We start from the raw sequence: 9,949 nt of genomic DNA on the forward strand, positions 1-9,949 counted from the left end.
TCAGCCTTCTTATCAGCGAAGCTCAAACCGAAAACCCTCTCTAAGGTGGAGCCTAGTTGCAGTTGTCATTCAAAGAATAAATGGGAATCCAAATCCACTTTTAGGGATATAGATGAAGTCTCGCCGGCTGTGGCTGCCTTTTCCCGGCGTCGAGGAGTTGCAGCGTGGCCTGTTTGCTCCGGCCTTGCTTGGGCTTGTTGTGCTCGTTGCCGAAGCATCTCGAGAATGACCTGAGGGGCTTGTGGAGGAAGTTGGTGAGGACGACGTGGAGGTGGAGGAGGCAGTCAGGCCGGCGTTGCTGCTGCTTGGATTCGATTCGGGGAGGTCGAGGTGGTCGAGCATGGCGGTAGGCGAGCTCCTGCTTGATGCCCTGGAGGCGTCCATGGCGACGGCGTGGCGAGAGGATGCTGAGGACGACGGGGGCCGGCGGAACGCGAAGACCGGTGAGGGGCGGCGGATCCGCGCGGGACCGGATGGATCTGGACAGCCGGTGCCGAATCCGGGCAACGACGGACGGGGTTGGTGCGGCGGCGCAGGAGCTCGGGACGAGCGGGCGGCGGCGCGAGAGCTGGGACGAGCGGGGACGGCGCTATGCTCCGATCGGAGGCTGAATCACTAGTGCGGGTTGCTGATGTGTGGGACCAGGCCGGACACGAGAGGACACGAGCAAGCGACGAGAGTGTCCACTTTTGTCCGCGAGGACCCATTTATGGCTCAAATTTGGGTTTAGTTTAGGTCCGAATGGACAACAAACGAACAACCGACGGACGCTTTTCTGTGTGGATGACCCAAACGGAGAACATGGATCTCTTCGTTGGAGTTGCTCTAAAAAATATTTTAAAAAATCGCTGGACTGTGAATGACGTGTGGGGTCGGGGGCCACGTGCAATTGACCAGCAATTGACACGTCGGACAGATATTCTTGATCTGATTGAACGTTTTCAACTGGATGATCGATCCTATTAAACGCGAGCGCGCGGGCTGCCTCGCTGGTTGCCAAGCAGCGGGCCACCAGACTCGCGTCTCCTCTCCCCCGGCACCGGCACCGCACAAAGCGCGCGCGGTCGAGAGAGATGGCGTACGCGGCGGGCTCGCCGGCGGTGCCGGACTGGCTGAACAAGGGCGACAACGCGTGGCAGCTGACGGCGGCGACGATGGTGGGCATCCAGTCCATGCCGGGCCTGGTCGTCCTCTACGGCAGCATCGTGAAGAAGAAGTGGGCCGTCAACTCGGCCTTCATGGCGCTCTACGCCTACGCCTCCTCGCTGCTGGTGTGGGTGCTGGTGGGGTTCCGCATGGCGTTCGGCGAGCGGCTGCTGCCCTTCTGGGGCAAGGCCGGCGTGGCGCTGTCGCAGGACTACCTCGTCGGCCGCGCCAAGCTGTCGGCGACGGAGCGCGGGAGCACGCCGCTGGTGGAGCCCTTCTACCCGGAGGCGACGCTGGTGCTGTTCCAGTTCGAGTTCGCGGCCATCACGCTCATCCTGCTGGCGGGCTCCGTGCTGGGCCGCATGAACATCAAGGCCTGGATGGCCTTCACGCCGCTCTGGCTCATGCTCTCCTACACCGTCGGCGCCTTCAGCCTCTGGGGCGGCGGCTTCCTCTACCACTGGGGCGTCATCGACTACTCCGGCGGCTACGTCATCCACCTCTCCTCCGGCATCGCCGGCTTCACCGCCGCCTACTGGGTACGTGCGCAGCTTCCTTCCTTACCTCCCCTCCATGTCAGTTCGGCGGCCGGTGCTCCGGCGGCGTCTCGATCGGGTTCGGCTAACGTGTTAGGTGGTAGCAGCCAGTCGTTGCTAGCCAAGTAGTTTGACCCAGCACAGCGATGTGGACTCCTCGTTGGGATGCCATTGCCGTTGCCATGCCACCGCGGGAATACACATGACAGCACAGAGTAAAAGTACAGCTACAGTTCTACCGATGCCTGGACCGGAAATTTTCTGGGGTAGATACATGTTCTTCAAAGTAACGTTGGAAGATTTCTAAAAATAAGCCGTGTCGGAAGAAATTAGCGCGAGTCGTTGTAGACTTTCTTTGCTTTCTTTGGGCGGTCACATGATACGAGCACAAGTATTTCGGTGATAGCTGCAGGCACCCGGAAAAGGGGTCCAAGAAAACCGCTTTGCCTCATGGAACGTGTGAACCGGTTGGACCGCGTCGTTGGCTTCGGCTGGCCTCTGCCCGTGGGCGCTCGCGCGGCGTCGTTGATGGCAACTTGAACTAGTACTGGACGGAACGCCCAATTTTTTAATCTCTGGCGGGTCACGGTTACACCGGCTGCAAATATCCAGCGTCGCTGTCTCTCGCGTTATCCAACTTGTTGGTGTGGCACCCGCGTTGTGTACTTGTGTTCATCGACTATTGTGCAAATTCACAATTGGTTCTTCTTCCTTCACGAAGAACTCACAATTAAGTCGCTCCTGAAAAACTACGGAGTATGGTGAACTAGCTAAGTTTGTTTCTGGATTTTTTTAGTAAGATTCGGTCGAACAATCCCGTTATGTCAAACTGTGAGTCGATTTCATTTCGCACCATGTTGTGGCTGGCAGGTGGGACCGAGGCTGAAGAGCGACCGGGAGCGGTTCTCCCCGAACAACATCCTGCTCATGATCGCCGGCGGCGGGCTGCTGTGGATGGGGTGGGCCGGGTTCAACGGCGGCGCGCCCTACGCCGCCAACATCACGGCGTCCATCGCCGTGCTCAACACCAACGTCAGCGCGGCGACGAGCCTCCTCACCTGGACCTGCCTCGACGTCATCTTCTTCGGCAAGCCGTCCGTCATCGGCGCCGTCCAGGGCATGATGACCGGCCTCGTCTGCATCACCCCCGGCGCAGGTACCAAACATCTCATTGCACGCAGCACGTACGGATCACAGGAGTAGGCGGAGTTTTCGTCGCTCAATCAATGTGTTGTCGTGGAGTACTACTAGCACAAAAAAGTCAAATAGACAGCTCGTAGAGTACGCTAACAAGTCCACACCAACGTAACAACAGTAGTTCATTGTGTTTTGACATGAAATTTCTTCATTAATCTACGTACAGGGCTGGTGCAGACGTGGGCGGCCGTGGTGATGGGCATCTTCGCGGGCAGCGTGCCGTGGTTCACCATGATGATCCTGCACAAGAAGTCGGCGCTGCTGATGAAGGTGGACGACACGCTGGCCGTCTTCCACACGCACGCCGTGGCGGGGCTCCTCGGCGGGGTCCTCACGGGGCTCCTGGCCACGCCGGAGCTGATGATGATGGAGTCGTCGGTGCCGGGGCCCAAGGGCGCCTTCTACGGCGGCGGCATCAAGCAGGTGGGCAAGCAGCTGGCCGGCGCGGCGTTCGTGATCGTGTGGAACCTCGTGGTCACCACGCTCATCCTGCTCGGCATCGGGCTGTTCGTGCCGCTGCGGATGCCCGACGACCAGCTCATGATCGGCGACGACGCCGCGCACGGGGAGGAGGCCTACGCGCTGTGGGGTGACGGCGAGAAGTTCGACGCCACGCGGCACGACGTGTCCAGGGGCGCCGGCGGCGAGAGGGAGATGGGCACCGCGGAGCAGCGGCTCGCCGGCATGGGAGCCAGGGGCGTCACCATCCAGTTGTAGGAGGGTATCCAACGAGGAAGGCTCTGTACTGTTAATTCTTCTCGTAGGACTGTAGGAATAGTTATGCTTTTAACTGCAGAGTGTGAGAGCCTCCTGTGTAGATTGCTGATGTCATGTTGGCTGTTGCGACATAGTAATATTATTTTTCCGAGTAAAGTGTAGGAAATCACCGGTTTGAATGCTGGGTTTGCGGAAAACAATATGTCATGTTTTTGTTGCAGAAAACATCGTGTCTTCTGTAATGGTTTTCCAAAAAACATTGATTGATGGATCAGGCTCTGTTAAGTGGATTTATGACAGGTGGGGCCTGTTTTTTGCCTACCTGGCACTGGCAGCCGTCCCGACAACCGTTAGATGCGCTGCTCGGGCCATCTATATTTCCTTCCCGCTTGCGCCACATCCGCATTCCCCCCTCCTTCTCCCTTCCCGCTTCTTCCCGCTCCCACCCCCCCCTCGCACTACGCAGATGGGTACCCCGGCGAAACCAGGCGGTGCTGACGGCGGCGGGCCACCCGGCAGTGGCGCCAACGACGCGGATCCCGAGCCATATGAGCTTTGCGGGAGCTTGAACCCTAGCAAGGCGACGGAGAATGTGGAGCTGCAATATTCAGTGGAATATGTGATGGCCAGAGCCTTCGCCGCGACGGTGAAGGTCAATCCGACAAACCACCATATCGCGTCATCCTTCGGCGGCGTATAGTAAGATCCCCCTCCCCTTCTCCATTCCTTTATCTCATCCCTATTGATCCGTTACTAGGGTTAGGATAACAATTGCATATTGTTGGGCCTAGGGTTTGTTATCGCTATGATTTTTTTGTGAAATTAGGTGATTAAGTTGAAATTAGGTGATGTTTGTGTGTTATTTAGTTAAAATTAGGTGTTGTCTAACCCTATGGTTGGGTGTGCTATGTCAAATTAGTTGTTGTTAAAATGCTCTCTAATTAACCAACGCATTTTATTCTACCGTGTTTGTGTATGGTTTTTTAATGTGCCAGAGCTTTAATTAACCAAAGTGGGGGTTAGTGTACTATGTTGCTTTGTATTGCACTGTTTTCTAATTAACCCAAAGCTTTGTATTGCTCTGTTTTCTTGTTGTTCTGCTTTTTAGGAAGTGTTCTAATTAAACACTTATACTGCACTGCTATGTTAATTTTATTATTTGCGGTTTGGATGATGAGTTTTGTGAATTGAGGAAGCATTTCCATGACAGAGACAATCTCAAGAGAACTATGATGTTGTCATAAGATACATCATATTTTACAATCTAGTAGCACTGATAGAGACTGAAGGATATGTTTTGAGGGATTACATGTACTATGTAAAGGATCTAGGCCGAGGGATAGAAGGAACGGAAGAAATATGGGATGATGACAGGTTGGGGGAAAATTTCAACCACAATCATGCAGAAGCAGAAGATCTTGAATGTGACAGTTCTTAGGGCCAGTTTCCCAAAATCTACACATATAAACAACAATGCTAATGTTATTGAGTGGCAAATCCCTCTGCAGGAAGTTAGAGATCCCCAACTGTATCAGGTAGATCAAGAAGGAGTTTAGTTCAATGCACATCGTGTAGATGTAGCAGCAGAAAATTCAGATGCAGCAGCAAAACAGCAGCCAATGCCAATACAGTTTCAAACACAAAATAGCACAAACAATTCAGAGGAGCAATTGCAAATAGAAGAATTTATGGAGGAGAAAATGAGAAAGGAAAATGCAATGTTCAGGAAGAATAAGAAAGGAAAATAGAAGGCCACTCTTTTGAAAAGGAATCTGCAGTTATGGACAATGAAGAGGACAGTGATGATGACAATTTGATAGAATATGGTGATATCCTTGATAGGCTTGAGGAAATGAAGAGACGGAGGAATGATCCATTACTACATTATGAAGGGGACACATATGTTGAGGAGATGTGTGAGACAGAGGAGGAGGAGGAACTGTATGAGCAATCGGGTGAAGAAGAGGATGATGATGATCAAGAGGAGTAGAAATTGGAGGAAGAGGATCAAGAGGGTGGGCAAGATCTGTAGACGAAGAAAAAGGCCAAGAGACACAAAAAAGGGCCAACAAGTAGATCACATGGAAGTATAGAGCACTTGTGTGAGAAGGACCGGTACCGTCATCTGACGAGGACAGGAAACCTCTGGACTTGTGTCTGGAAGATGATGATGGTGCCGGACAATGGCATATGTGTTTCTCGGTAGTAGGAAGAGCAGAGCAAAGAAGATTAAACAAAAGGATATAGTATGATGAGGAGAGATCTCACCCTGATAAGCAATCTGTGAAGCATCTTCGCTTCCTTGACGTGTACCTGTGTTTTGATGTGATTTTCAGTGCTGGGGCGTCTGAAACTTGATGTGCGCCTTTTTCTAAATATTTTTTTACTAAAAAAACAGTACACCTTAAAAACCAGGCAAGGCATCGGTTCCTGGTTTTTTCAGTCGGACAGCCGTTCCGGTCCATTTTCAAAAACTATGGATGAGAGAATGGAAAATTGGTCATTTGCCCCGCCGCCCTATGTTTTCAATGCCCATATGTCCGACACCTGACACGGCGTCGCAAGAGACTTGGCACAGCAGGGCGCAACCCCTAGCCCGGATGTCTCACTAGCGACTTGGACGTGCAGCACCTAATATGTTTGTGCAAAAATATTTGACTGGAAAATTTGGTCATAGCTCTAGCGGGCGGACGTCTGGCTTGCTGCCCGGATGTCGGGCACCTAAAACAGTTTGCTGAAATTTTGGCTATTTCCCTCCTTATGGTCAACACTGGAGCAACCTATAGTTGCTTGTCGGAGTTGATGTTCCCATTTTTATCATCACGAGTGTGTAAGAGTTGAGTTGCTTGTTGCAAGCCTCTGTTGGAGTGAGATAATTGTTTCCCAGAAAGGCCACTACTATTCTTCCCCTCCCGCAACTTCATTTTTCGGGACTCTCGGGCAGCCGGTGAGCTCGCCGGACATGGGGAAGACATGTCCTGGGAAAATAGGCACTGCCGCGGCCGACGATCATTTAGACCGGGTTAAAAACTTTAGCCCGCTATAGTTTAGTTGTGTTGAAAATGTAACAATTTTGGTCTTTAGATGAAAATCATCCGGTTTGCATGGAATTCGTTCGGTTTGTTTCGAATCCTATTGGATGGCCGGCTCTCGCATCATTGTCTGACGTGTCCGCGAACAAATACCATTTTCGTTAGGGTTTTCCATTGGAGTTGCCCTTAGACTTACCAAATAAAATTGGTGGGTATTACGCGTCCCCGTCCGCTCCACCTCACAATTTTCATAATTTTTTATCTTGATCTAAAGATTCACATGAAATAAATTTTTCAATGCCAAATTTTACTTTTCATTTTCTTCAAATTTTCTTTTGTCCCTAGAACTAGGTTGCCTAGTTAAGAAAACTTTGTGGAATTACCTTGCTCAGAAAAACAATGTTTTCTCACACACACACACACACACACACACACACACACACACACACACACACACACACACACACACACACACACAATATTTTGGTAAAATCGACGGGGACCGGACAGACTCCGTGCCGTTCCTAGTTCGCGCCATTGTGTGCACCAGCGCGAAAACATCGCGCCCCGCCCACAGCCCAAAACTTTGGCGCCGGCGGCCATTCCCGCAATCGGCGCCTCCCGCCAGGTCATCGATCCGCGGCATCCGTCCCCCGGATCGCAATCTCAACCGTGCATTCCATCTGCATCGAACGGCAGCAACGCGCCTCCTCCCACCTCTCGTCCACCTTAAAATCCCCTCCCCACATCCGGCAAATCTCACAACACAATTCACCACCGCTCCTCGACCTCCTCCGTCCGCTCGCAGCTCGAACCAAGGAGAGACCGTCAGCCATGTCCGGCCGCGGCAAGGGAGGCAAGGGGCTCGGCAAGGGCGGCGCCAAGCGCCACCGGAAGGTGCTGCGCGACAACATCCAGGGCATCACCAAGCCGGCGATCCGGCGCCTCGCTCGGAGGGGCGGCGTGAAGCGCATCTCCGGCCTCATCTACGAGGAGACCCGCGGCGTGCTCAAGATCTTCCTCGAGAACGTCATCCGCGACGCCGTCACCTACACGGAGCACGCCCGCCGCAAGACCGTCACCGCCATGGACGTCGTCTACGCGCTCAAGCGCCAGGGCCGCACCCTCTACGGCTTCGGCGGCTAGGCTCTTCCTCGCCACCCCACTGCAGATCCCGAAAGTTTGATACCGCGACTTGTGTAGTTCGCTAGTTCCTCTGTAGTTCGCTATTTCCTCTGTATTTCGTACTGAATCGTGGAGCAAAGTTATTCGCAGTTTGTTAGAAATCAAATATGTCTCTATAATACCTTGTCTCTGACTTTGTTCTGCTGCATTTCTGTTACGTAAAATTGTACTATCTTCTGTGATGCAAAATTGTGTGTGCTTGGGAGTTGGATTGTTTTGCTATTCTTTTACCAGGAGCCCCTGACGGATTGCATTTGCTTGCGGAATAGTTAGTGCATGGCCAAATCAGGAACATCAGTTGCCCCGTTTCTGCTATTTTATCTGATGCATTTGTACCAGGCATCATTTATGATTGTTCTGTGTTGCAACAATGTGTTTAATTAAGGTTGGGATTAGTCTGTATTTCATACATCGATTTCTAGATTGATTTGCTATGCCACTTGCTCTGTGCAAATCATCATGTGTTTCTTGTTAATCAAATGTCACTTTGCTCTATTTCTGCTGTTTTTTTGGTTACTGCAGTAATACTTCATCTGATGCATCAAACATTTTGGCCGTGGCAGCAACAACTTAATCCTTCAGCTTATATTAACTAGCTTATCAACATAATTCTCCATCTTCATTTTCCTAATATCATATGATGCTCTAGATTAGGGGAGTTTAGTGACAGAATAATTTATCTTAAAACCTGGGAAGATCAGTTCTTACTTGATGCGTTTACTGTATTAGCAGGAATGAAAAACAGTTAGAGCAATGACCCGTGAATCCTAGAATCCTACAGAAGCGAACACCAGCGAGCAATGAAAAATGATAATAGTAGTGATACATTGCATTGGGTCAAGTTTCTTGTAGATTATATTTATTTAACAAGAACAATTCAGATGAAGGAAGAATAATTTGTCCCTGGAAGACATTTTACAGCAATGCAGCAATTTCTTTCTTTCTTGAAGGAGCAAGTTTATCCAAGTTGAGATTGATATCCACAGTGAATTAGTGACTGAAGAAGTCTGTTCCTTGCAGAATAACCAAAGACGATAAAAAATTTCATAGACACATTACACTATCCCAATGCAATCTTCCTTTGATACCTACAGGGTACAGGCTACAGGTGTGGGCACCCTTCCACATGAACAATTTCAGTAACACGTATTATGAAGCTAAATACTTGATATCGGATGATGACTCAATACACACTAAAGACAAGATACACACAAGTGCTGAAGTATACAGCAAAAAGACCCTATAATTTTGCAATACAAATACACAAAAGGAAAAAAAATATCACTATGATTTGTGGGCAACAAGATTACTGAAATTTCACAGGTGGAGAAAATGGAAGTATCAAGTTCTTGGTGTTGTATTTACTCGATTCAGAGAACCACAATCCAAGTAGTGCAACCATACTTTTCAAGGTGTACACATCACAGCAGTTTAGAACTTTAGATTGCTGCCATACAGCAAAAGGAATACCAGAGTCTCGGATGAGAACTTTAGATTGCATTTAGTCTTGATTATAGGTTTCGTCGTGCTCATAAGCGGTACCAATTTGACAACGCCAGAAGAAATCCCAAACCAACACTTCAGTATTCTTCTGTATACCTACAGAAGTTTAAATTATGTATGTCCCATGTATTGAATCGTGTCAAAGCAGGTGTGACTGTCAGCGGCCAATGTTACCTGCAGTAACTATAGGGTCCAATTATCTTCTTGAGCTATAGTATTTCTCATAAACCATGATCTCTTGCAAGAAACCGAGGGCCGACAATTAATAACTTCACTTCACTTGCTTGGAGCCGGCACCCTTTCTATGTGATCTGTGAGAGCTCTGATCCCACACCCAATAAAATGTGTCTGGCCAACGTACTTAGTTGAGCAAAAATATAATTTTACGACTCCTTTGATTTTCACAGATAAAATTTTTTAATTTTACAAATAAAATTGTATAAAATAGAATATTTCAAAATATATCAAGAAACCAATTCGTAGATTTAAAAGATAATATTTTCTAATAATTGTTCACCAACACTTAAAACAGATCACATATTTTAAAAATACTCATGATTTTATAAAACATGCTTTGAAAATTTAAAATGTTTTCAAGTTTTAGACATATCCGCAAATTTCTTAATTTATCAG

General features: G+C 49.4%; 2 protein-coding genes across 2 annotated transcripts; both read left to right on the top strand.

Moving 5' to 3' along the window:
• The first annotated feature begins 973 nt into the window (after positions 1-973).
• Positions 974-3,775, top strand: LOC125527031 (ammonium transporter 2 member 1). The gene is made up of 3 exons (XM_048691611.1): positions 974-1,685; positions 2,553-2,838; positions 3,046-3,775. The coding sequence occupies exons 1-3, from the start codon at positions 1,074-1,076 to the stop codon at positions 3,594-3,596; spliced, it is 1,449 nt and encodes a 482-aa protein (XP_048547568.1). The 5' UTR covers positions 974-1,073; the 3' UTR covers positions 3,597-3,775.
• A 3,611-nt stretch (positions 3,776-7,386) lies between these two features.
• Positions 7,387-7,928, top strand: LOC125527032 (histone H4). The gene has a single exon (XM_048691612.1). The coding sequence runs from the start codon at positions 7,463-7,465 to the stop codon at positions 7,772-7,774; it is 312 nt and encodes a 103-aa protein (XP_048547569.1). The 5' UTR covers positions 7,387-7,462; the 3' UTR covers positions 7,775-7,928.
• The last annotated feature ends 2,021 nt before the right edge of the window (positions 7,929-9,949 follow it).

This window comes from Triticum urartu, unplaced genomic scaffold (genome assembly GCF_003073215.2).
Source record: "Triticum urartu cultivar G1812 unplaced genomic scaffold, Tu2.1 TuUngrouped_contig_2648, whole genome shotgun sequence".
NCBI lineage: Eukaryota > Viridiplantae > Streptophyta > Magnoliopsida > Poales > Poaceae > Triticum > Triticum urartu.